The sequence below is a fragment of the Colletotrichum orchidophilum genome, assembly GCF_001831195.1.
Source record: "Colletotrichum orchidophilum strain IMI 309357 chromosome Unknown Scaffold_3.1, whole genome shotgun sequence".
Taxonomy (NCBI): Eukaryota; Fungi; Ascomycota; class Sordariomycetes; order Glomerellales; family Glomerellaceae; genus Colletotrichum; species Colletotrichum orchidophilum.
Window position 1 is genome coordinate 62,107 of NW_019172959.1, and position 24,094 is coordinate 86,200.

General features: G+C 50.5%; 6 protein-coding genes across 6 annotated transcripts; 1 reads left to right on the top strand and 5 right to left on the bottom strand.

Annotated features, from left to right (window-relative positions):
- Nucleotides 1-5,352: 5,352 nt before the first annotated feature.
- CORC01_00404 (uncharacterized protein) lies at nt 5,353-6,866 on the bottom strand (the record flags this gene model as incomplete). Its single annotated transcript, XM_022612061.1, has 5 exons — nt 5,353-5,665; nt 5,752-5,866; nt 5,936-5,977; nt 6,039-6,354; nt 6,426-6,866. 5 exons carry the CDS (start codon nt 6,864-6,866, stop codon nt 5,353-5,355), a joined length of 1,227 nt encoding a protein of 408 aa, XP_022481200.1.
- An 811-nt stretch (nt 6,867-7,677) lies between these two features.
- Nucleotides 7,678-9,566, top strand: CORC01_00405 (TNA1 is necessary for nicotinic acid import into the cell; the record flags this gene model as incomplete). Its single annotated transcript, XM_022612062.1, has 5 exons — nt 7,678-7,871; nt 7,927-7,996; nt 8,068-8,181; nt 8,396-8,492; nt 8,557-9,566. 5 exons carry the CDS (start codon nt 7,678-7,680, stop codon nt 9,564-9,566), a joined length of 1,485 nt encoding a protein of 494 aa, XP_022481201.1.
- Nucleotides 9,567-9,636: 70 nt separating this feature from the next.
- CORC01_00406 (GMC oxidoreductase) lies at nt 9,637-11,974 on the bottom strand (the record flags this gene model as incomplete). The annotated part of the gene is made up of 10 exons (XM_022612063.1): nt 9,637-9,699; nt 9,764-9,818; nt 9,876-10,036; nt 10,106-10,396; nt 10,463-10,872; nt 10,925-11,138; nt 11,196-11,268; nt 11,319-11,401; nt 11,468-11,817; nt 11,941-11,974. 10 exons carry the CDS (start codon nt 11,972-11,974, stop codon nt 9,637-9,639), a joined length of 1,734 nt encoding a protein of 577 aa, XP_022481202.1.
- An 839-nt stretch (nt 11,975-12,813) lies between these two features.
- On the bottom strand, nt 12,814-13,653 carry CORC01_00407 (spherulin-1A; the record flags this gene model as incomplete). Its single annotated transcript, XM_022612064.1, has 1 exon — nt 12,814-13,653. The coding sequence occupies one exon, from the start codon at nt 13,651-13,653 to the stop codon at nt 12,814-12,816; it is 840 nt and encodes a 279-aa protein (XP_022481203.1).
- Nucleotides 13,654-15,614: 1,961 nt separating this feature from the next.
- CORC01_00408 (FAD dependent oxidoreductase) lies at nt 15,615-16,868 on the bottom strand (the record flags this gene model as incomplete). The annotated part of the gene is made up of 1 exon (XM_022612065.1): nt 15,615-16,868. The coding sequence occupies one exon, from the start codon at nt 16,866-16,868 to the stop codon at nt 15,615-15,617; it is 1,254 nt and encodes a 417-aa protein (XP_022481204.1).
- Nucleotides 16,869-18,175: 1,307 nt separating this feature from the next.
- CORC01_00409 (uncharacterized protein) lies at nt 18,176-23,217 on the bottom strand (the record flags this gene model as incomplete). Its single annotated transcript, XM_022612066.1, has 4 exons — nt 18,176-18,585; nt 19,367-20,957; nt 21,016-23,080; nt 23,177-23,217. The coding sequence occupies 4 exons, from the start codon at nt 23,215-23,217 to the stop codon at nt 18,176-18,178; spliced, it is 4,107 nt and encodes a 1,368-aa protein (XP_022481205.1).
- Nucleotides 23,218-24,094: the final 877 nt, after the last annotated feature.

The window sequence follows — 24,094 nt, forward strand, 5'->3', positions numbered from 1 at the left end:
AGCCGCAAGTTTTCAGCCAGGTTCATGATTAGAACCATCTCCGGTTCTGGCGCAGAGAAACATGTAGTCCATGTGCGCAGCATCTATCATCCCTCTCTCGAGCGCGTGGAAGATATTCTCGATAGTTCTGAAGGTCTGCTTATCGTTTCCGAGTACCTAGCAGTTTTCCTCTTGCAGGTTTAATCACCCTGCGTATGTCCTCGTCATTGACTCTTCGCAGTGCCAGGAGCAACACTGCACCTCCACTGTAGGTTAAATACCACGTTCATGAGGCGCATAGACTCATTTACTCCAGTTTTTGTTCTCTCACTATATTGACGGCCTTGGATCTCTTCAAGATCCCGGTATCTCGTCCAATAATCCCAGTTTCTATTCAATCTCGGAAATACATCGGCTTTATCCGGACTCGACTAATCCTGATTTGTTACTGAATATCGGTAATATGTCTCTCTCGGAACCTCAGAGTATTACTAAAAAGGCAAAAAGCTGGCTTCAAGGCATATACGTTGCCCGGCTGGGCAGAGGTTTAATGACCATCATAAGCGGTAATACCATATAGGATAACTTCATTTTATAAAGGAAAAGGCATTCGAGACATAGATATCGACGATTAGATGTAAAATTTCACGGGTCCGAGCCGGGTCTCGATGATGTCGCGTGTATGCCTCTCCTAGAATCGGTTATGGAAATAGATAAGGATCTCTTATAGTAGATTAAAGAAATTGCCTACAGAATTGTTTCCTACCTTTTCTACTTTAAACTTAAAGAGATTCTAAACCGCAATATTAAGGGTAAGGTTATCTGTATAAGGAACGCATTAGATCCTGCGTTAGCTATAATTTACGATATACTATATAGAAATCAAGCAAACTTTATCATTAATAATAATACTATCGATTTTCGTAAAGAATGTAATATCGATCTATTGGGAAACTTTGAGATGGGTGTCAAATTGCCTCGTACGGATAAGGTATCGATTTTACTCTAGGATGCTCAACCTGTTTCGCATCAGCGGATCTTCTATTCGAACAGACGACCTGATCGAAAAGCAAGGTTTGAGGGCATACTTCGGCACTGGTCGTCACAAAAGGACTAGAACTAACTCATGTCTCTCTCAACGACCATTTAAGAAGAGGAAAATTACCCGCAAATAGTCGAATGTCCTATGAGCATTAAAAGAATTGCCAGTAGGTCTTCAAAGAAGATTACAACTCGGTAGCATATCGATGCTGTTTTCTTCCCTAACTCCTTTCAATGAGGATAGAAGCTCTATGATGTATGCAGCTGCTCCGCATATATGTATGCCAACAATGCCCTATCCACACTGCTACTGTATGACAACGGGGGCATGAGTGCACAGGCCACAACCTGCAGGGAGGCAGGTTGCGATCCGTGCATACGGATATTGGAGTTGAAATTAGACGATTAGACCATTCTGACCGACTTGGCTTGACCGGCGGCCAGGGGGGTCGCCAGGTCTTCCCAATCGCGCAGTTGACAAAAAAAAGAGGACACAACTTAACACTTTGGCTAGTATATTTCCATCGACACCCTTAGTTCTTAGCACAATCGCTTGGAAAGCGGTATATGTAGAAGGTGAAAGAAAACTATGTAGGGCGAATGCTTGAGATTCCAAGTAGATTCTCCTGCTTTTTGAATATGAATTCTAATGATCAATATCCGTGAAATATTTCAAGTTGGTGAGCATAGTTAGATGTGTCAACCGCGTGCTACAATGTAAGGTTGACCACCTTAGCGCCCGAGGTAGAGCTGCCTCCCCAGGCCAGCAGGGCCGCACCGTACCGGTAGTTAGGTGCAGGTCCAGTCGTGTTCCTTTTTTCGGCCCCCTCAATGTTCCGCTCCGAAGTCCTTCCACCCTTATTTACGATCGGGAATTGAATCCAACAAACGGATAGAGACTGTACAACAACGGTCATCGCCGAGCCCACGAATCGACATGGCGACAATCCCTACCACGATCGAGGCGGCCCTTGAGGAAGAAGGCAATGTCATCAATCAAGCCTCTTACGGGCATGCAACTGCAAAGCTCTGTGATGAGCTTTGGGAATATAGAGATCGAGTAGAAGCTCTAGTCCGACATCACATGGCTCTAGGAAAACAAGATAAATGCATCGTGTTGCCGCCGGATCACTGGATCCGAGGTGGCTTTAATATCTGCGTTATGGTCGATGTTTTGTCCAATAGCTCGTCTAGGAAAGTCGTCTTCCGTTGTCCAATGCCATACAAACTTGCCGAATTTAAATATCCCGGCAGTATAGACGAGAAGTTAGGCTGTGAAGTGGGAGCGCATGCATGGATTGAAGAGAAGTGCCCGGAAATCCGCACGCCGCACCTTCATGGTTTTGGACTCTCTAATGGTCATTATGTGAGTCTCCTCTGTCGACGGCCGTAGGCCATCGCTAATCGATCAGTTCACCCACGCAACACACATGCCGTTTCTTCCTCGCGTCGTCCGATACTTCTGCCACTTCATCCATAACCTGCTCCGACTTCCTTTGTTTTCCTACTACATCTACAACCCACCAGAGTAGTAGTCACACTCAGCATATATGCTGTTAGAATATCTTGGCCCCGAGACGGGGCGGATGCTTTTAGACACATTTGATATATACTGAGAAGATGGGGCGCGGAGATAGAGATTATTCTAAGGTGTCTTGCGGATTGTGCTTTCTCTCGCGCGTATTCCCTAGATACGAATTAGTTCGTTTCGATTTAACTAAAACGGCACTTTTATACTGATAAATCGATCGCTATCTTACTCAATAATGATATTAGAAAACGACGACGGGACTAGAATAATCCAGAAGGACGAGACCTATAGGTGTACCGACGCCTATATATCTAATATACTTATATTTCACGACCAACGGTTTCTCAGCTAGCTAAACGCTATTTACGATAAGGTTGATTGCCGTGGGCAGATGGTTGTCAAGACGCTTCTCCAAGTATTCTCCCGCGACTTCATTAAAAGAGATCTTCGAAACGGCCCTTTTCTATTCTAGCTTATTGATTTTCACACGAGTAATATCCTGGTTAATGAATAATGGAATGTAACCGGCTTGATAGACTTGGAGTGGATGTGTGCCCTTCTATCAGAGATAGTCACCGTGCCGTATTAGGTGACCGGCTGTGCTATCGACATAATTGAAGGCGAGAGCTTTAACTATTTTAACGTGGTCCGACAAGAGTTCATGGACATCTTCCGTAAAGAGGAGCAGGCCATAAGAGCTCCGGCTAGCCATAATATCACGCTCTCCAAAATCATGCAGGATATATGGAAATCGAAGGGGGTGTGGTTCTGGTATTGCTTATCTTCGGTGAATGCGATGTATTCCCTTCTCGAGGCTCATTTAGTACCACCGATATCCCTTTCTTCAGAAGCGGAGAGGATTTTTTTGAGGTTCTGGTCTCGAAACTCGGAGGAGGTTGTTCGGATGAAGCTCGTATATAGGTGCGAGTATGAAAAAGAGCTTCGATAGTTGTTCCATGACGAATAATCGAGGAAGAAGTTCCGGATCCCGTTTGTAAGTTTAACTGGGCGAGCGTAGCAGATGCGGGTAGGTCTCGTCTCTATTTAGCGGCCAATGCTAGCCTGACAGCCGCAGCGCGAAGATTCCCTGCCGTCATCCTTTCTTCTCTATAGCCTCCTTCTCCCGCTATTCCTTCTCTCTCCTGTTTTCTCATCTCGTCTTTTTGGTACTCTGACCCGAGAAGATTAGGCTACCCACCTTACTTCCAGGAATACTAACGGCAAAACTTGCATCCTCAACAACACCGCTATATTCTCCCAAAGAATGGCCATCCTTCTCCTTCTCCTTCTCAGTCATTCTATTCTTCGCCTAAAGGACATGGTATTGTTCTCAGTTCGTCGTATAAAGCAGGAGAATCGGATTTAGGAAGGCTCAAAAAAGTAATTGATACTTATAAGAAGAAAGAGTATCGTAGCAGCTAGCTAAGAACCTGATTGCTGCGGATTTAAGTAAGGTACTATCAAGCAGCCCTTAAGTTATTAGCTCAGGTGATGAAGCGCCCACATGCTGCTCAATTGTGCAATTTTCCAGTGCAGTGTCACTTTCATGGCTGCATGTCAACGAGACCCAACTATTGTCCATTCACGATTGGAGGGATTTTAGCCACTCACTTTGTCTCGACGAGGTGTCTGTGGGCTACCGCACGTGATCATACTATTCCTGACCATTACTTTCACAAAAACGGGAGTTCACACCCCGACCCCACCTATTAGCGACCACCAGGTCACGAAGATGACCTATTGCTGCTGTCTTGTCTGTCTTCCCCTCAAATGACCGGGTTGTCTACAGGGTCATTTGTAGAAGATGGCGTTCACAGCTTTCTATAGGGATCACTCTTTGAAGCAAGGCAGATAAACATTATACATGCAGCAACTGATACAACTTGCTGATTCTCATTGCCGAGATCTTCAGAGTCTTAGTGCGTCTGATAGCCGCGGTTCACTAGTCTTTGAAGCACTTTTTAGCCTGCTTTTCTCCAAGCAAGCATTTGAAAGAGCGTTGAGGAGCTGCGTGTGAATCCCGAGTGTCTCGACTAATGACGTTCTACATGTATTGTTGTGTGATAAGTTGAGGGATCAGTAGGGAGGTACACACTAACAGAAGGAAGTCTACCAGAAGCGCCAGACAAATACCTAATGTAAGGTTTTAGGAAGCAGGAAAGGAAGTTGACAAGCTGTAACAAACGACCCTGTAGATGTCATGCTGTTATTACGATATCTTTATATGCGACGTAGACAAACGGGTGGTGTTGTGAAATGCACGATTCAAGACCCCATTCTCTATTATTCATAATCGTTCCGTCATGCATCCGAAACTTTTTGATCAACTGAGCTGCTCAGACCACATGACTTGAGGTACTCGGCGGCTCACACTGAGCCAGGCCTAAGTTAAGGCGGCAAACACACTAACCCCATTTGGACAGAACTGGTTGCGCTGTTTATGTGACAACCCGTTTAAGTAGGTAGTTGGGAGCATGTTTGCTGGGTCGTACACTGTGATAGTGGCGGGGCGGCATGCATCGGCCCCTGCTAGCTGTCATGTGTAATGGCGTTGCACCAGGATTTGTCAACTTGTGAATCGCTGTTGGTTGCAACGGCCAGGCTCTGATGGTATGTTGGAGTACGGATCCTGCGTTGCGGATGGGAATAATCGGAACAGTGCGATGCTCAGACGACTTTATTCCGAAAGAAACAGGCAGTAGGCTTTGGTCTGGAAAATTCAAAGCATTCAATGCAATAAAAGAACGGATATCGGGTACATCGCATTGAAGAAGGTCACCAAAACCGTACAATGTGTTATTCTAAAGTCGACTCCATGTCCACGGAAGTTTGCCCTCACCAGCTGCATTCCGCCCTTTCCAACCTGATAAGTCCGATATATCCCGGAGCGGCCACGGGTGAGGATCTTGAAAGTCATCAGGAACCTTGCCGAACTTCCAAGCCCACAGATCCTGCCATTCCTTGCCCAGCTTCCCCTCAAGCATGTCGGCGACGTACTTGCCAATGATTGGGAGGAACTTGAACCCATGATTTGAGCCAATTGTGGCGACGAACAAGTTCTTACTCTCGGGGTAAGGGCAGATTCTGAAATTAAGATCACCAGCCAGCCCGTCCCTGGAATCGGACTTAGCATTGCGCGTTCAAATATTTGATCGGTGGATTCTGCAATATCACCTCGAGGATGAAGTCTGAATACGTACCAGCACATTTTGGAAGAGATGAATGGCCGGTCAGCAAGCTCCGGAATCATCTCTCTGACAAACGTACGCATCTCATCTTCGACTTCCGTGGGACATCCGTCGTCAGGATAATCGCCTAGAGAGTGTAAGATGGAAGCCCCCGGGACATATCTGTTGCGGTAGTTGGTAAGGCATCTGCAACTACAGAGCTTGATTAAGCCGTTCTCATCAGGAGGGAATATGATGCCTGATAATCCAGTCAGTTTTACTTCCAAGTCTTTCTTGCGACCCTTCAAGTGTCCACTTACCCTGTTCAAAGTCATCAATTATGGGCATGTCCTTGTACTTTTCGATCTCGTGGGGCTCCAACTTTATCACACAGATGACTGATGTTTGTGCGACCACTTCCTTCTTCGCCTCAACCAGGGTGGCTGTATTGGCACCAGTAGACAACACGACAATATCCGCCACGTGCAGCGTCCCATCTGCGGCCAGGACGCCCTCACACTTCCCTTTGCCGTCTATTACCAACTTCCTGGCATAGCCAGACTCTCCGCAGACGTACTTCACCCCCTGTGACTTTGCGGCATTGGCCATTCTCAAGAGAGCCTGCCCGGACGGCACCTGTACCCGCGATCATCGTTAGGCTGTTGGTCGTGTCGTAGAAACCATATCTCGTCGCAAAGTAGACTTACCCAACCAGCCGCAGGACTCCACAAGTTGGTCCAGTCCGGGAACTCCCCGGTCAGAGCAGGCCACCTCTTTTTCATCTCCTCGGCCGTCATGAACCGCACCCCCTCACGGCCCGCCTTCTCGGCCGTTTCCATAGCGCTATTGAGCCATCCCCGCGTCAGGCCGTGGCCCGCCATGACCCAACCGCTCTCGCGATACATCCCTGCGAAGATGGAATTAGGGTCCTTCCACTCCTGCATACTCTCCATGCCCAGCTTCGCGTACAGCGGGTTGGGGTAGTCGGCGCGTACGACCTTGTTCAGGTCTGTTGCCGCAGAGTCTTTGGAGGGTGCATCGAATCGATCTAGTACCGTGACGTTGTCGTAGCCTCGCTGGGAGAGATGGTAGGCCGTGGATGTACCGAAGACGCCTCCGCCCACGATCAGGATTGAGGGCTTAGCCATATTGATGATGAGATCAAGGTATTTGAGGGATCGCGGATTTGAAGTTGAGAAGATGATGCTTTTGATCTCTGGTACCTAGTTAAAGCCCAATCCAAAACTATTTAACCTTCTGACCAAACCTCCGACTCTTACAAACCATGCCGGAGTGTCGAGTTCGGCCGGTGATGCAAAGACCACCGACCAAGAAACCGAGGACTCTACGACCGCACCCATGCGGCGCAGCCAGAGGCGGATTACCCGTGCTTCCCCGGGAACTACATCGGTGGGACGGGGCCGACTCGAGATTCCAATCAAAAGCCCAGATTTACCGCGCAGCGATCCGGACCCCTTGCCAACCGATGCCTGCTACCTTTGCCAAGTCCGCCACCCCTCGATTCGACAAGAGATCCAACGGAAGATGCTGCCGTTTGCTATCGGGCTTGAAATTCGCCTCCGCGACGATAGCGCGCAATGTCGTGCGCCTTAGGGTTCGTGGCGCCGAACCCCTCGCCGAGCCAAGCAGAGAATCAATGGGGAACAATGACGGGAAGGAGACACAAGGGGAGATAAAGAGGGGAGAAATGGCACAGCGTCGCTTGTGCGACTACCACCTCACAAAACGTTTCGGCTTCTCAGCCCTAGCGGCCGACTGATAAACTGACAGATTCCTTGTTGCAATCATTTCTCTCTTTCCCCCACAATCTGTGACTTTCAAACTTTCGTACTCTTCATCCTTGGCTTCTAAGCTACGGCATCCTTGCACCAACAGCCGCTACAAGTGGATGCTTTTCGGGCGATTTGTGGCTAACCATCTGACCCGCAGAAAGCAGCGATGGACTTGGCATCCGACAGCAAGTCGAGTTCAGAGGCACAAGCGACGGTGTGGCCTGCGAGGGGATTGCCGGAGCTTCTCAGAGACCTGTCCGAGGAGGAACTCAAGAGCCTCGAGAAGAAGTTGATCAGAAAAGTTGACTTGCGGATGCTGCCAACAATGATTCTGATCTATATCATGAACTACCTTGACAGGTAAGCCAGTTTCCTATACCCAATTACTCTGAGCGTCGAACTCACAGTTCGCTAGGAATGCCATTGGTTCAGCCAGGCTGGGTGGTCTGGAAAAGGACTTGGGTCTGACTGGCAATGAATTCCAGGTAAGCTCAACCTCGTACGACTAAGTCTCAACCTCATAGTCGTGTAGTAACTAACCCAGTGATAACTCAAGACTTGCGTATCAATCCTCTTTGTCGGGTATGTCCTCATGCAAGTACCTTCCAACATGTTCCTCAACAAGATCGGGCGCCCTGCGATCTACTTGACGGGGTGTATGGGCGTTTGGGTAAGTCTGGTCTGGTTGGAGTCCTTTCTTTTTCACATCCACGACCAACCGGTTGAATCTCATTCCCGCGTTGGTTGCGAACCCATGGCCGCATTGCGTGGGTGTAACGTGGCGCATCACTCACTCATAGCACCCGGAAATTTCTTCATTCGGATCTGGTTCTGTGTGACCATCCTGCGAGATGTCATATGCTGATAACCATGCAAACTACCAGGGTATATTGTGTGCCTGCAGCGGTGCAACCCATAGTTTCGGCGGTCTGTTGGCAACTCGATTCCTGCTAGGGTTTGTGGAAGCAGCCTTTTATCCAGGTAAGTCAAAAGCTTCGCCCAAGAGCAGCATTCAGGGACAATAGTAATGACGCCGTAAGTATAGGCTGCTTGGCAACTCTCAGCTCATGGTACGTCCGCAAAGAACTCGGCGTTCGTACCGGCTTGTTCTACAGCGGCTCCATGCTCTCGGGCGCCTTCTCGGGTCTCATCGCCGCCGGCATCACGAACGGCATGGACGGCGCCCGCGGCCTGCTGGCCTGGCGCTGGCTATTTATCATCGAAGGGTCGCTCACCGTTGCCATCGCCATCGGCGCCTTCTTCGTCCTGCCTGATTTTCCCGCCAACACCAAGTGGCTGACGGACCAGGAACGGCAGCTAGCCGTGTGGCGCATGGAGGTCGACGCCGCGGGGGAGGAGGACTGGACGAGCTCCTCCTCGCAGCCCATCTTTGATGGCTTCAAGATGATCATAGTCGACCCCATCAACTGGATCCTCGTCGTGCTCGTCTTCGGCGCCGCGTCGTCCATTTCTATCAACAGCTTCTTCCCCACCGTCGTCGCCAGCCTCGGGAAAGATCGAATCACAACGTTGCTTCTTACTTCGCCCCCGTACCTCCTGGCCTGTATCGTCTGCGCAGCGGTATCGTGGAGTGCCGATCGCATGAACGAGAGGTACTGGCACACTGTTGCCCCGCTGGCCTGCTCGCTCGTCGGGTTCATCATCTCGAGTGCGGCGACGGGTATCGGGCCACGGTACTTTGGTGCCATGATCATGCTCCCCGGGATTTACACTGGCTTCAACATGTCCATGGTCTGGACCGCCAACACGATCCACCGACCGACGGCGAAGCGCGCCGCTGCGGTGGCGTTGAATAATGCATTTGCCACCCTGCCAGGCATCTACGGATCGTACTTGTACCCCAATAACGCGACGCCCCGGTTCGTTTTGGCTTTCAGCGTGAATGCTGCAATGGCACTGATGGCGATTGTCGCAGCTACTGTGTTACACTTTGTGCTGAAGAGAGAGAACCGAAAGTTGGAGATCAAAGAGCAGGAGGCGGAGGCTGCTGGTCAGGCGCAATTGATTGGCAAAGGCTTTCGATATGTCATCTGACGGGTAACTATTGTGGCAATTCTACCATTCATATCACTCTGAACTCTTACATGCCTACATTCTGCGTTGACTAGAGCTTTTCTCTCCTCTTGATGTTCAATCCGTAGTCTCGCGTGATTTTCTCTGCCGCAAGCTGCCCGATAACGTAAGCGACAATCTGAGGATCTGTAAGCACCGGTCAGCAAAGAACGGCATACAATTATTGCCCGTGATGTCAACAATGTCTTTGTTCCGAAGGCGAACTCACGACCACTGGCGTCATATATTAGCCATCGTCTTATACGCCCCCGGGGAAGATGCCAAACATACCTGGGCAGTATCGAGGTAACACTTAGATCGGCAACCCGCAGTCCGTTCAGTCCATGGACTCGAAGATCCGCGTTGACACAGCTGCCATCTCGTTCACTCTTGCCCATCTTTACACTGCAAGATGGGTGCCATAATCCTGCCACATTCTCTTCAATGAACTCCTGGAGTTGCAATCAGTCAAAACGTAAAGCCGGATAAAGCGAAAATACCAATTAAAGCTTCAATCTTACATCGATATCCTTGTCGCTACCTGATTTCGGTGCAAATATCGGTCGAACGAAGTGGTCCTTCATCGCGCTAGTCTGCAACAAATTCAGCCCCTCCCTCAGACCTTCTCGCAGATTGACCAAATCGTATGGATTGCTGAGATACTTTGGATCGATTAGAGGGGCGTCTTTAGGGTCCGCAGAAGCAAGCTTGATTGTTCCGCGAGAGACAGAATTCATGTTTGCGACAAACACCGAGAAGAAACCGTCGCTCGACTTTTCGAAGACATGATCAGGAGGGATCAAGGGGCCAATCTGTGGGTTGATGTTGTTAGGCGGGGTTGGAGCTTCCCATAGACGTATGCTGAGGGCGAAACTTACCACGAGCTCATAGCCAGGGACGCCATCCTTTAGCAGATAATCTTTCACATCTGCAGGGAGCTTCTCAAACTCAGGAGACTTGTAGGCGCGATCATTCTTGAGGAAAGCATGCGGAACGGACGAGAACTGCCCCAGTAGCGGCCCATTCCCACTCTCGGCAAGTTGCTTCGCCGCCTCCTGGTACTTCGTTGGATCAGAAAGCTCCATTCTGTCTGTGAAGCCAGATTTCATCTGGAAGCAAGTCACGATCATGGGATGGTCTGTAAATGACTTTCCCACCCCATTGAGATCCTTCACCACGTCAATTCCGAGAGCTTTCAAGTCCGTTCGAGGACCGACGCCTGAAAGCAGCAAGAGACGGGGACTGTCGAGGGCGCCAGCCGACAAAATGACTTCGTTCTTTGCCCGTACTGAAAGGCAAGGTCAGTAAACCGTTCCAATCAGGTTTTGATATGCACTTACCCTGCGAACCGTCCTCTTTGAGAACACCAACTGCGCGATCCTTCTCGAAGATGATTTTGATAACACGACTCTCAGTCAAGACTGTTAAACTTGCCGGCACTTTCTTCTCTAAGAATGCAGATGCACCAGTGACTCGAACCCCGTTCAGACTAGTTGCCGAGTTTAGCGAGAAGCCAATAGGATCACCGTCGTTTGGATCTAGATTGCGCTTATGCTATCCCCGAGGTCAGCATCGGCTCATACCGTTTATGTCCAAACCTTGCATACTCACTCCTAGGTCAACCCCAGCATCTATGAAGGATTTGGTTTCTCGTTCCACATGGCCAATTGAGACATCGATGGGCCTGATGGATGTCAGAATATCGGCTTTTCCCAAGAAGCAGGGTCTTCTTACCCAGAGAACCCATGGTACTTCGGATCCGGCTTCACATATTCGGCCCACTCCTTGGAGAGGTTATCGAGGTGGAGGTTTTCCAGCTTTCAGAAATCAGTAGAATGATCCAAGCTGAGTTTTGTGTTTCTCGACCTTGTCTTTCTACTAACCTTTTTCACACGCTCAATCACGGATTCGAAACCCCAAGCATCATCACCAGCATCCGCAGCCCAGGCATCGAATTCCGCACGCGCACCGAGCGACCAGACCTGGAAGTTTGTAGCACTAGAGCCTCCCAGCCCCTTGCCGCGAGCCTGAGGGACCTCGCGATTCCTCGCGTGCTCCTGCGGCGTCGAGGCATAGCCATAGTCGAGACCCGGCTGGGCCATGGTGCTGAAGCGTTCAGCCGTGCGTCTGTATTCGGGCTTGCTGATGTCTCCGCCTCCTTCCAGCAGCGCGACGCTTGGTTTCGATGCCGTATTTGCGAGGCGGGACGCGAGGAGGCACCCCGCTGTGCCGCCTGATCGTCGTGTGTGCCAGGTTAGTGGGCTTTGTTTTTTCTTTCGTGAGGGGTTCGAGGTACCCGAGGGTGTCGGCGTGTAGCCCCCTCACGCAAGCTTGACTGAGGAGGGAAGAAGCTTACCGCCAACAACTATGAAGTCGAATTCTTGGGCCATGACGGCAATGTGACAATAATGGGAAGAGTCGATGCGGAGTGGTGTGTTGTCTTGATTTGTTTTTCAGTCAATAGTGAGATCTATACCCGCTTGCCTCTTTTATACTCCAACGAGCTGAGAAAGTGTTTCTCGTTTACACACACACAAGCCAAATGACCTCCGCAACTAAACCTCTTAGACGGATCGATCTTCTCCCTAGCGGCGGAACTATCGGCAAATGTGCGCGGCATCACATTGCTTTTCCTTGGCTACTGTACAGCCTGACAAGGTGGCTATTTGTGCTGCGCCGTGGGCGAAAGCAGCTTGATTTGTTTTGGTGATCTTCGCATGTCTAATGCAAGGTTGGCATTTTGTCCCATGCGATGCGACACTAACTACTAAGTAGGCAGTGCTGAAGCACTTCGATGTAACTTCAAGTTGGTTATGTCGTCAGGAACCCAGTGGCCAAGATTATTGAATCTATTTTCACGACATCGATTGGGACTAATGGGAATGGAGTTATCTAAGTCATCTGTCACCATTTCTTGGGTTACATTTCACAATCTCGGCCGAATGAAGAAGCTCGACGACGGTTTTCTTATCGAGTCGTACTCTCGACTGAGGTGGGATGGAGAAGAACAGACCAGTGCAAGAGTACCTATGTATCAACAATATTCAAATTGAGAAATGTGATATCAAAATTCCAGACGCCTATCAGCCAAAGTGCTTGGCTATGCAACCGATGCTATGCTCCATCCAATGCCTCTGAACGCCCGTGACCAATACTGACTATCATGTCCCATATAGCAATGCATATTTACAAATGCGGTTCCAATTGTAAGCCACCAATATTCACTAGTTTAGTTCTGAGGAGCGCCAAAGATCTCGTTGAGGTCGCGTTTCGCGTTGCGCTTGATGCCGCACTTATTCAAGCAGGCGTCGATCCCGAGAGCAATGTTGGCAGGGATGTGCTTACGGAAGCTCTCGAGGTCGGCGCCGTCAATGGTCTGCACGCCGCCGAGGGTAGCCGAGACGACATCCGGGCGGAGGTTGAAGAAGGCCTGGGCAACCTGCTCGACGCCCGGGTCGACATTGTTGAAGCCGGCGACGAAGACGGCGTCCTCGCAGTCCGGGTTGAACTCCTGATGGATGGCACCCTGGGGGAAAACGGACATTTGGTACGTCTCCATCGTGTTGGCGATGGGGTCGAGGCCGTTCTCGACGACAAAGTTTGTGACGAGGCGGCCTTTGACAATGACGTTGAGCTCGGTCGCGCGGTTGTGGACGTGGGCCGTGTTCATGCCGCAGGGGCCGAGAAAGCCGAGCGTCATGGCGGCGCCGTTGCCGATGAGGGCCGGGAAGGTCTTTGCGGTGGCCGAGGTGGAGAAGCCGCCCTTGCCGCGGGACTCGGAGCCCGTCGGGGCGCCGGCGTCGTTGAAGTCGAAGACGAAGTCGCCGGGCTGGTTGAGGAGGCGGACGCGCTCTTGCTGGGTGGGGGCGGTCATGAGCTTTGTGATGAGGTCTGCGTTGCCGGCGCGGGTGTTGACGGGGACGATTGGGGGGAGGACGTTGTCGATGGAGCTGGTGTCGGTTTGGGTGGAGAGGGTAGCGGGCGAGGAGGGGTGGTTTGGGCTGGTGGTTGGCGCAGCCAGCGCGGCGACGGAGAAGAGGAGGGAAGACAGGATGGTGGAGGTGTACATCTTGATCGTGGTTGTTCTTGTTATGAGAGCGACAGAGAGACGGAGAGAGAAGCCAAATTGATAAAGGGAACAAGGAAAAGAGAAAAGGGAAAGATAGAGAACTGGAAAGTGAAGCTGTTTGCTTGTTGGGGCTGTGATGCTTGTGATGGGGAGAGAAGACAAGAATGGAGAGACGCTCGATGAGGGTTTTATATAATCCCATCGTGATGTCGGAGGATTACAATGCTGTATGCTACACCTGGCGGCCGCAGATGAGCGCCAGCCCCATCCAAGCCGGCAAGCATCTGTACTCACTCTAGGTTGATGATTCCCACGATGTGCGGCACAACATCCTTGTGCTCAAGGCTTTTCAATCACGCCAACATAGGCCACACCAAGATAGCACTCCTTGTCTATGTGAGTTCGGAACTGTCAACTAAGCTGTAGCTGCAGCTGCAGCTGCACTGCTGAATATGGGTTCATACTAATGACCAGCATTTTTACCCTAGCCACGAGCCCGGAATATCGCAGGCGTAGGATGGCTGCTGCATGTTGGTGCTGATGGGCAACCGGGGCTGACGTCGGCGGTGCACGGAAGTTGTGCCAGTCTTCTGGGAAACAAATAGCGAAGGATGGTGGGGAGGGACGGGAGTCTGTTCGTCCGTTGGAGCACTGTCAGCATCTAGTATTGCTTTGGTCTGCCAAGTAGGGCTGTGGGATTCGGCCGGTCTATGTTTGAGTATTTGTTCTTCATCCTTCCGCTCCACGTGGTACTGGTCAAGCTGTCGGCCTCTGGTCTCAGACATTATTCTCGGCCATGTTTGGTCCTCTATTTTGAACTGTCTCGAGGGACAGCGCAAAGAGATCAAATTAAGGAGCACGAGTCGCTCATCCCAGCCCGCTTGCCGACATTACCGTCGCGCCCCAGCTTAGTTCGTGAGGATTCACTCGTACGGACAGAAGCCGCAACGCATCATGGAATGTAGGAGTCCAGCATCTTCTTGAGCCCTTCTTCTTTTAATTTCCCTTGGCCACTCAGGCGTAAAGTGAACGCACTCTAGAAACTGAGGACTCGATGGGGAGGAAATCATCCTACGCTGATGGGCCAATGATCCTTGTTCTCAACCCAACCACAAGCGCAGTAGCGCTTACAGTACATACATGATTAGAACAGGCTGCAGTGTTTTTGTTTCCAGCGGGGAGGCGAAGCAGCTATCCCAAGGCACGCTAAGGTAAGCTTAACAACAAGCTGCGCATTCCTATTCCGTCCTAATTTTAACAATTTGTTCATTCATCGTCTGCGCATGCAGGTCCCGAACACTCCGCCCACAAGGGACCAGAAATGGTGCTGCTCATTTTGAGATGCATGGAAACCCTCTTCATACGCATCTTGTCAAATGCATCCCAAGGTGTTGTTAAGTCCCGAGAAGACAGGATATTTGACAGACCGACTCTATTAGTGATATCGAAGGGTGAGAAGAAGCAGCGCCGTGGTCCGTGCCATGCAGCCGCAAAGCCAGGGTCTAGATCTCACACGAAGATGAACCAAGACTTCACATAGGTGCCGATTGTTCAGTTGGTAGCAATATGGATTGTTACTGGATGCGATATTCTTTCCATATCAACCCTGTAAATTTGAGCATTGATGGGATCAGAGGCCGATACGTGTTTGTATGCATACTTTCAACGCCTGGAAAATTCGGAATTCAGAGCAAGTTGACGATGCTAGATACAACATCGTGCACCGGACGCTTGAAGACATTTGAAGCAGTTGGAAATACCAGCTTCAAATAACTCTGAAGCCTAAAATTCGCTGAGCCGAGACTTAAAGATCTTGAACGGGTGCATCTCTTTCGGGCTTGCCAGTACTGACTGTACTTCTTCACCTTGTTCTTTCTGGCATCCTTATCCGCAGCGAAAGCTTCAACCTCTATGTTGACCAAAACCAAGCATCCACAGTTTCCTTCTTCTCTCGAAGCCTGTTACTGCGTTGACCCGCATTGGATGTCTTTCAAATCCACCACCTCCCCGGCTCGCCAACTGACATTCTGACCAGCATCGCTCCCTTCCTTCCACTTCCACCGAACGGTATCCTGTTCCCCCTTTTCCACCAGGTCCTTGATCCATGCTCCAGCCACAGGAAGCATTTTGAAACCGTGACCCGAATCACCCGTCGCTAGGTACAGGCCCTGCTTCCCAGGCACAGCATCAATGACATAATCCGAGTCCGCCGTGTCGGCACACCAACAAATGTGCTGGTCGACAAAAGGCCGATCAGCCAGGCCCGGAAGCGTTTCCTGGAGAAGTTTCCGGATCCGACGCACATCGGTCTCGGGCACGAAGTCATTCTGCTCTGGCGGTATGGATAAGCCCGTTGTCTTTGAGTAGTTGGTGTAGCCTCCACCGCTGGGGGACAATTTGAGTATCCCTGTGCCGGGTTCTGGTTCGAAGAAGAATCCCAGGTCCCGGGCGTACGTAACTGGTATGCCCTTCAAGCGCGCCGCTTCCTCCGGCTGCAGCTGTATGTGTAGGACACTCCATGCCTTTGCTGTGACCTGTCGTCCGATGGACGGAAGGACGTTTCCGAGCGAGGCCCCGAGCGTCAGAATCGTCGTAGTGGCCGTGAACTGTTTCCCAGATGTTGTGCGCGCACCTCGACACCTATCACCTTCGTATACAAGACTCGCAACTTCCTCTCCGGTGTGAATTTCGACCCCCTGAGCTTTCACATAGTCATAAAGCGCTTTAAGAGCATTTTCAGCGTGCGCATAACCGGCGAAGTGGTTGAAATACCCTTCCCACCCTTCCATGGGTCCGTCCAGCGCCGGCGCAGCTTTGATGATATCCTCCCTGGTCTTGATCGGGTCGATCTTGCCAATCCAGGCCGGGTGCACCCGGATGCTCTCGAGAGACTTGGTCAGGGTCTTTTTCGTCTTTTCTGGCGCCGCTGCTGAGTTGGCTAAGAGGTAACCGGTCTGGTGGTAGTGCGGCGCAAAAAGTTTGTTGTCGGTCCATTCCGACATGGCTTGCAATGCCAGCTCGGTGTAGAAGGGGTCTTCATATTCAGCGCGGACAATCTTGTTGACGTCATTGCCTGCCGAAAGGGACGAGGGAACCGATGTTCCCTTTTCAAGTATCGTGATGGATCTGTATCCGGCCCGGGTGAAGTGGTAGGCCGCTGACAGCCCAAAGGTGCCGGCGCCAACGATCAATATCGGGTCTTGCAGATCCGGCATGTTGTTTGTTTTTTTATTATTTTCCCGTGTCATCAGATGACGCATCATTTCGAGGAGAAATATGAGTACAGTGGAATGATATCAATTTTGAGTTCCGTGCACCTAGTCTTCATCAGCTCCGACGTCGGATTGAGGGCCGTTCTGCCGCTCAGTTCGGAGTCAGGCCACCCACGGCAAAGATGCCCGAGATAAGAAGTCCACCGCGGGGAAGTGAAAATGACGACCCCAGTCCGATGCCACGTTGTCGGCGCCCTCGCAACGAAACCGAAGCGGCCCCATCCATCCCTATCGCCGCCTATCTTCACCCTCATTTGGTGTATGTATCTGCGGGGTAAAGAGACTGAGTCCGGGCTTCCTCTGTTGAGATATGCGAACTTTTCGCCTAGTTACCCTCATCTGTGCTTTGAGGTTCTGGAGCTTTATCCGTCAAGATTGCATGGGCCTATAGAAATGACTAGTATCTTCTGGTACATCTGGGAACTTTCTACTCTTTCACCTTAGCAGGTAGTTTGAGCATGTCCAACTCCAAGAGGTCGGCACGGCGGCGGGGAAGCCAAGATTACCGAGTGAGAAGTAGATGTCACACATGCAGAGGCATGTACCGTAAACCCGAGTCGCAGGATGTGAAGTCTACAGCCAGCTGAAACTCCATTCATTATAAAGCGCCATGTGAAATGACCTGTTGCATCTCCATAAATCCACTTGCCGTATCATTACCTACACGCTAATTGAGTCTATAGAACAACGCCCGATATGCAATTGTTGCCGGCGCTTGGGTTTAGTCTGCCGCTACGAGCTCAAATTGAGTTGGCAAAGAGTCTCTGGATCATCGAAGCTCTTTCAAGAGATCATCGCAAGCCTCGAACAAACGTGGAGATATCCAAGACTGGATGTTCCTAATCAATTTCTGACCGAAGTGACGTAGTGTTGAAATTTCTGTCTGTAGACCCGGGCAACTCTGACGATGCACCAGCAGAGGGTATCTGACGGGGTCTTGAAAATCGTTTCTGGCACAGCCATTGCTCGCCGTTCTCCTATCCCGAAGTACTTCATCCGCTCTATTCGAATGGGCACCACCATCGCCACCAACGGCGAGTCAACTTTGCTTGAAAGCTTAACGAGGATACTATTTAACATCTGACTAAGCTCTCTTGGAGCGAAAAGGAACTCGACATGCATTCATTGCCAACCAAGACTTCCGCGATCTCCTCGATATTGGTTATCAGTCCAGGCCGAATCTTTTCGATCTCGGGATCCCAGCGGCTGGTTGATCTGCTCCTCAAGGCCTTCAGAGCAGTAGCTGGGTCTCAGTGATGCATAAACTGTTCCGGATTCTTTGGCAACTGAGTTACTCCTGCCGGTTCTCCAGATAATACCAAGACAGTAGCGCCGAAGGGTTCGGCTTCGGATACGGTGAAACTATTTGTGGTGGTGATGGCGCCGGTCTGACTTAGCATGGCGCCTCCGAAGTCCAGGTCCATGTGATCAACACTCGGACAACAGACATTGAGATCATTGAGAAGCACTACCCGGTGCTTATCCGGGAGTTCTCTATCCGAAATGGCAGTAGAGGTGATGGGAAATCCGGGGGAGGCTGTGGAATCGTGCGAGACTTTGAGTGTCAGGTTCCTCTCGCGAACCTCATCGTCTCGGAGCGCTGCGTGCACCAGCCTTACGGGATGATGGGCGGGGAGAACGGAGAGTTTGGTGCCGACTACTTGGTGCAGAAACTCGATGATGGCAAGAAGAGGTGGATTAGCATCGGTCCTAGAGGCCAGATTGATATAAAAACTAGTGATCGGTGCGTGATTCACATGCCTGGGGAAGGGCGCTGGGGTACTCTGGATGAGATGGACTTTCCGGGGCCCAGGGTCCTTGGATACGTCAAATTGGCTATGCTCGGGCAGCAGGCAGTCTTCATGCTTTTGCTGCTGCATAGGAAGCTTCGTCTTAGACTGAGTATATGTCAAGGTATCGAAGACAGCACCCAGATTACATATAGCTATTTCTTTACTACATATTGCACGATGACTTTGAGCAGACACAATGGGGAATAGAAAGCTCCAGCGGTGAAGGGAGATGAGAATCACTCCCAAACAAGACAGTAGCAGCCAAGACAAACTATCAAGAGCATTATCAAGGAAATAAAGAAATCCGAAAAGACTAGACTGTTCAAAATCAAAACCGAGCCATCTACAAGATTCGGAATTCCACCGTGTCTGGCGAATCATCCGCAACATTACAGTCCTCTGTGGCCTCACCGTCCATCTTCCCATGCACATACGCCTCGCCTACCAAACGAAAATAATTTGTTGAGGGTTTTGGGCGTAGAACAACCGGGACAGAGCAACCAAACAAGATGCAGATAATATCTCCCTTTCTAGTGTCAGGGGGACAAAGTCCGAACAGCTTCTGTTGGGCTTTTGATCGTCCGTCATCATTTCTTTGCCCTCTGCCTTGGTCTTCTTTCGATGTCCGCCTGGTGCTGTTTCCGTCACTTCCCAGTTGTCTTGCCTCCTCGATACCCTGTTGATGCATGTTCTCTTCCACCTCCTGCTCATTTCCTTCTCTTGACCTCGTTGACTCGGCATCTCCAGACTCTGAAATGTCCCGTGTCGTGGCAACCACAGGAAACCCGGCTGAAAGCGTCTCCTCGATTTCTTCGCCGTTTCTCTCTCGCAAAGTTTCACTATCTGGCAACTCTGTAGTGAAGAATCGGCGGTTCCACGTCACATTGCGTACACGGGACAAGTACTTCTGAAGCATCTCCGACTTTCCCATCAAGAGCTCGCTGACATTGAGATCTCCATTGTTGAAAGTATCGGCGATCTCAAGACACCGCAAGCAGGCTCTTTGGTACCACGAGGGGGGAATGTGACCATTCTGGTCACGATCGGCCACGAGAGTTCTCCAGATCCGATCCGGGACACTATTGGTGTCGCGTTTGAAGCCTTCCCAGCCACCCATCTGCAACGACTCGCGATGAATGACTCCACCAGTGTTCCGCGGTGAGACTGCGGTAATCTCTGCCAGTTTCAAACCCTTGGCGAGAAGAACATCGTCCGTGTCTACAAGACCCAGGTCGGAGTCTTGCTCCGCGGTGGTATCATTGACGCCCGTGTCCATATGACTCTCAGAGGTTTGACTCGAGTCGCCCCCCAGCTTGAACTCCACTCGACACACAAGTTGTCCTGAAGCTTGATAGTTTGGAGATCCTGCAGGACCAACTAAACCGTCGCCGTTCTTACGCCCGCTGTAGACCTCCTCCGGAGTGCCAAACTCTGAGTTTTCTAACAGAGGGATCCAGGATGGTAGTGAATCTGACTTGGACCCTGTTATGGGCATTGCCCATGGACGGCAGATGATGTCCAGAGATTTGGAGATATCCACACAAAACTTGGTGAAGTCCTTGAACACAACTACCTGAGGCTTTTGGTAGTCGACCTCGAGTACGAGGGTAGGTGCAGAAGACTCAGATTCGGGAGACCACAGTTCGCCGGCCGTATCGCTCGCAATACTCACGAGACTGTAGATCAGGTCGCGAGGGTCGCCCGTGTCGAATGTCTTCAACGAAGTCGCAAGATACTCAATGGTCTTGATGGGCTTTTTGATATCACCATCTGGCTTTCGGCGGAATAAGTTGTTTGTCGCTTCAAGCAAAATTGCAGCTCCAAAAGTGCTAACGTCGCCTATAGTTTTGCGACCCTCCCGCCACTCTGAATGATCGTCAAAGAGGGAACTGACGGTCTCCTGGTTGGAGATCAGGAGAGATGCCGCATCTGCAAAGTCTGACCATTGCACTTTTCTTCCGCCGCAATGTACAGTTGCGTGTTTGGCGAGGGCGATCTCCTGCACCACCCAGCGCTGTGAGAACCAACGATCTCGCATCAATTCGCTGAGTGCATACCACTTTCGGGCCTGTTTGGCATCATGAGCGTGACGATCCAGCAAGGCGAAGTCCATGATGGTGGAAATAAACTGCATCGCCTCGTCACTCCGTCCCTCATTGTCGCTCTCGCCGAGCCAGATGCAAACATTGCTTGCTCCGCTGTAGATTTCGACCATCCTCGATAATTGCTCTGTCTTGCTCTGTCTTTTCCGTCATGTTCGTTTGGTTGATACAAAGAAAATCAATCCAAAGAGCAACAGGCTGGGCATCGCGCCCGCATCGGCGAAGGCGTAGTAGAGCCCGATAGAGATTATTCCGGATGCGAACTTGTGCAGCGTTCCTGGCTGTTGAACCCCATTCGCTTTCCTTGACCGATGCATCGTGGTCGGGGTGGACGAAGTAGAGTCGCCCGTTGTACGTTTCCGAGTCCCAGAAGTACGACAACGCTGCGTACTCTTTTCCCCTACCTCCCGCGCTTGGGGAGAGGCTGGCTGTAGACCATGTTTCCATTTTGCAGATAATGGGATAGTATGCCGCCGGTGCCGGGATCAGAATGAAAACTCTGAACTGGTCTCCCTTCAGTTCCGTGTACATGTTTTGGACCTCGTCGCGATTATCGGTGAAAAGATGGCCATGTTTCCCGTAAATTAGACTGTCCTCGGCAGTGTCGAGCTTTCCCGAGTTCTCAAGATGTGCCAACCACTTGTGTTCTAAATCCATCTCTTTCCGCAGAACTTTGCTGAGATCAAAGATTTGCCTATGACCTAGAAGACGTTCCAAAATCCTCTCAATGAGATTTTCAAGAGTCTGCGTCTTCTTGATCATCTCTCCCTGTAGCTCCAGGAATTTCTGATTAACTGTCTTGGCTGTGTCATCGGCCTCATCATCGTCGTCCGAGGTATCTGAGTTGCTTCTTGGAGCATCCCCATGGTCCAGACTGTGTAAATGAACCATCATATCCAAGACCATCATCCATTTTCTGTCTCTATTACCTCTTAGTTCCTCGGACCTTCGCATTCGATGGAGCATTCTCATCGCAATCCTGGGTAAATCTGCCCTTTCTCCTGAAGAGGCCCCACTATAGTTGACTTCCAGGGCGGCTTTCTCGACTTGTAATGCACCCAAAGCTTGTTTTCTTTTGCTCAGACGATCGTACTCACTGAGTTCTTGCTTGTTTTCTTTTTCTGCTCTCATTTCTTCCAGGTCAAGATCCTCTTCGGCATCGGACTCGTCATCAATCTTCCTCTTGTTACTCCTGTTTGATTTTCGCTTCAGTCGTGCGATCTTTCTTTTCAACACTTTGATGGTTTCTCCAGATTCGCCGATTTCAATACCCTTGTACATCATCTGCATTCGAATACTGTGTCGTTTGTCTCTCTCCCAACCTTTTACATCCTCTTCCGACATTTTCTTTTTGTCGTCATTCTCTTCTTCATCCTCTTCTTCGGATTCAGTCTCTTGTTGCTTACTTTCTTGTTGCTGTGCCTCCTCCTGCTTTCCCTCCTCCTGCTTTCCCTCCTGCTTTCCCTCCTCCTGCTTTCCCTCCTCCTGTTTTCCACCCTCCTGTTTTCCCCCCTCCTGTTTCCCCTCCGCTGGGTTTCCTTGAATCTGAACGGCGTGTTCTTCTTCATGCCCCTCATAGCCCTCTAGTTCCGACTTGTTGCTGTCGTCGGAATTCTTCCCAGGGTCATCAGACCAGCTTTCCCTTACAGAAGACATCGCGCACGGCGATTCTGCTTCATTCGCCGGTTGTGTTTCACGCTTTGCGGCACCGTTGGTGTCATGAGTCAACATGTTCTGCGCCGCGGTTTCCGAGGCGTGGCCTTCCTCTGGAAGCTGAATTCCACCGCCATCCACGTGGCTTTCGAATTCAGATTCTTCTGCTTCGTTTGCTGACATCGAGTTGTCTGACTGATCGCTGTCGCTCCATTTAGCTATTTCTTCCTCGATTTCCCTCCTCGCCGCCCTCATGTCGGCCAACGTCTTCTCCCTTTCATGTTTCTCCAACTCTAATGCTCTTAGTCTGATATCCAATTTCTGCGCCGTGTCCCCATTGTCCGTACTCGTCTGGACATGACTTGCGTTGTCAAGTTGCGTCAGTGTCCGATCCAAAGCGTCTATTGCGTCCTCAAGGTGCCTCTTGATGCTTCTTCCCAGAGAAGCCAGGTCTTCCTCGCGCATATCTTCGATTTGCTTAGCCGAATCCCGCGCGAGTTGTTTTGCTTCTTTCAAGTCGTTTTTGGCCAGATTTGAGAGCTTTTCGCGTTCGGGTCTTGTTCGTTCCTGTGCCTCGCGCAGGTCATGTATCTTGCCTTTGAGCTGACTGGTTCAAGATCGAGCGGCCTCGTTGCCTTGCTTTCGAAACCCATAATTGACAAGTTGCGGTATGGCTTTACGTGGCAGATCCGGCAATGCATACGCAGTCGATGACTCGCCCTCATGGAATTCGCTTCTAGCCATGTTGTAGAGACACTCTACAAAGTCGCTGGTAATAGGTGAAACAATAATACGGGCAAGAAACCAAAATCGTACTTTGAGAGAATGACGGATCGATGGAGTAGGCTGAGGAGGGGGCGCCGCCGTGTATTTTCAGCTTCCCGGAAGCCAATTTCAATTTTGTCAGTTTTCATGCCCACACACGCACTACACGTCTTCAATATTTTTTACATCGTGTTCTATTTCAGGACCATCCTCATTTTCCCACCACTTGTTGGTGTCTCACAGCTTACAGTGCCAAGCTGGATTGTCCCGTCGACTTAACCGTTCCTCCTTCGGCAGGCTGTGACCCGACGATATCTTGGCCGTCACTTCTGGTCATCCATGGCATCATTTCCCCTCATTTCAACCAGTATCCTTGACAGATTACGGAAACGCAAGGTTCAGCCACTGGCGACGTGGTCAGCATTCTTTCCAATCATTCATAGTTGCTGAACCTCCGAATGCAAGCAGGCTGCATCAGTCACTGTCATGCATACATGCGTCAATAGTCGCAAGCAGGCTGGCGCCAAGTCGTTATCACAGCTTTTCACCATAGGCTGACATCTTATCCGCAATCAAGGTGAGAGACCTCATGCAGACTCTGTGTAACCAGGATCTTCAAGCAGGAAAAAAGGAAGCCTTTGACCAAGTCCGCGGCAAGCGTTGTGCTGCCACATGGGGTAAGCCTTATGAGGCAACCTGGCCGTGTTGCTGCCCGATGCTTAAACCAACTCCTATCAGGTCCCAGTGCCCGTCACGGAATGATGAAAATGTGATGGTATGGAAACTTGAGATCTCGCCTGTCAACGTAAAAACATCTCGGCCACTCAAATTTCGGACACTTCGCCAGCTGCATAGG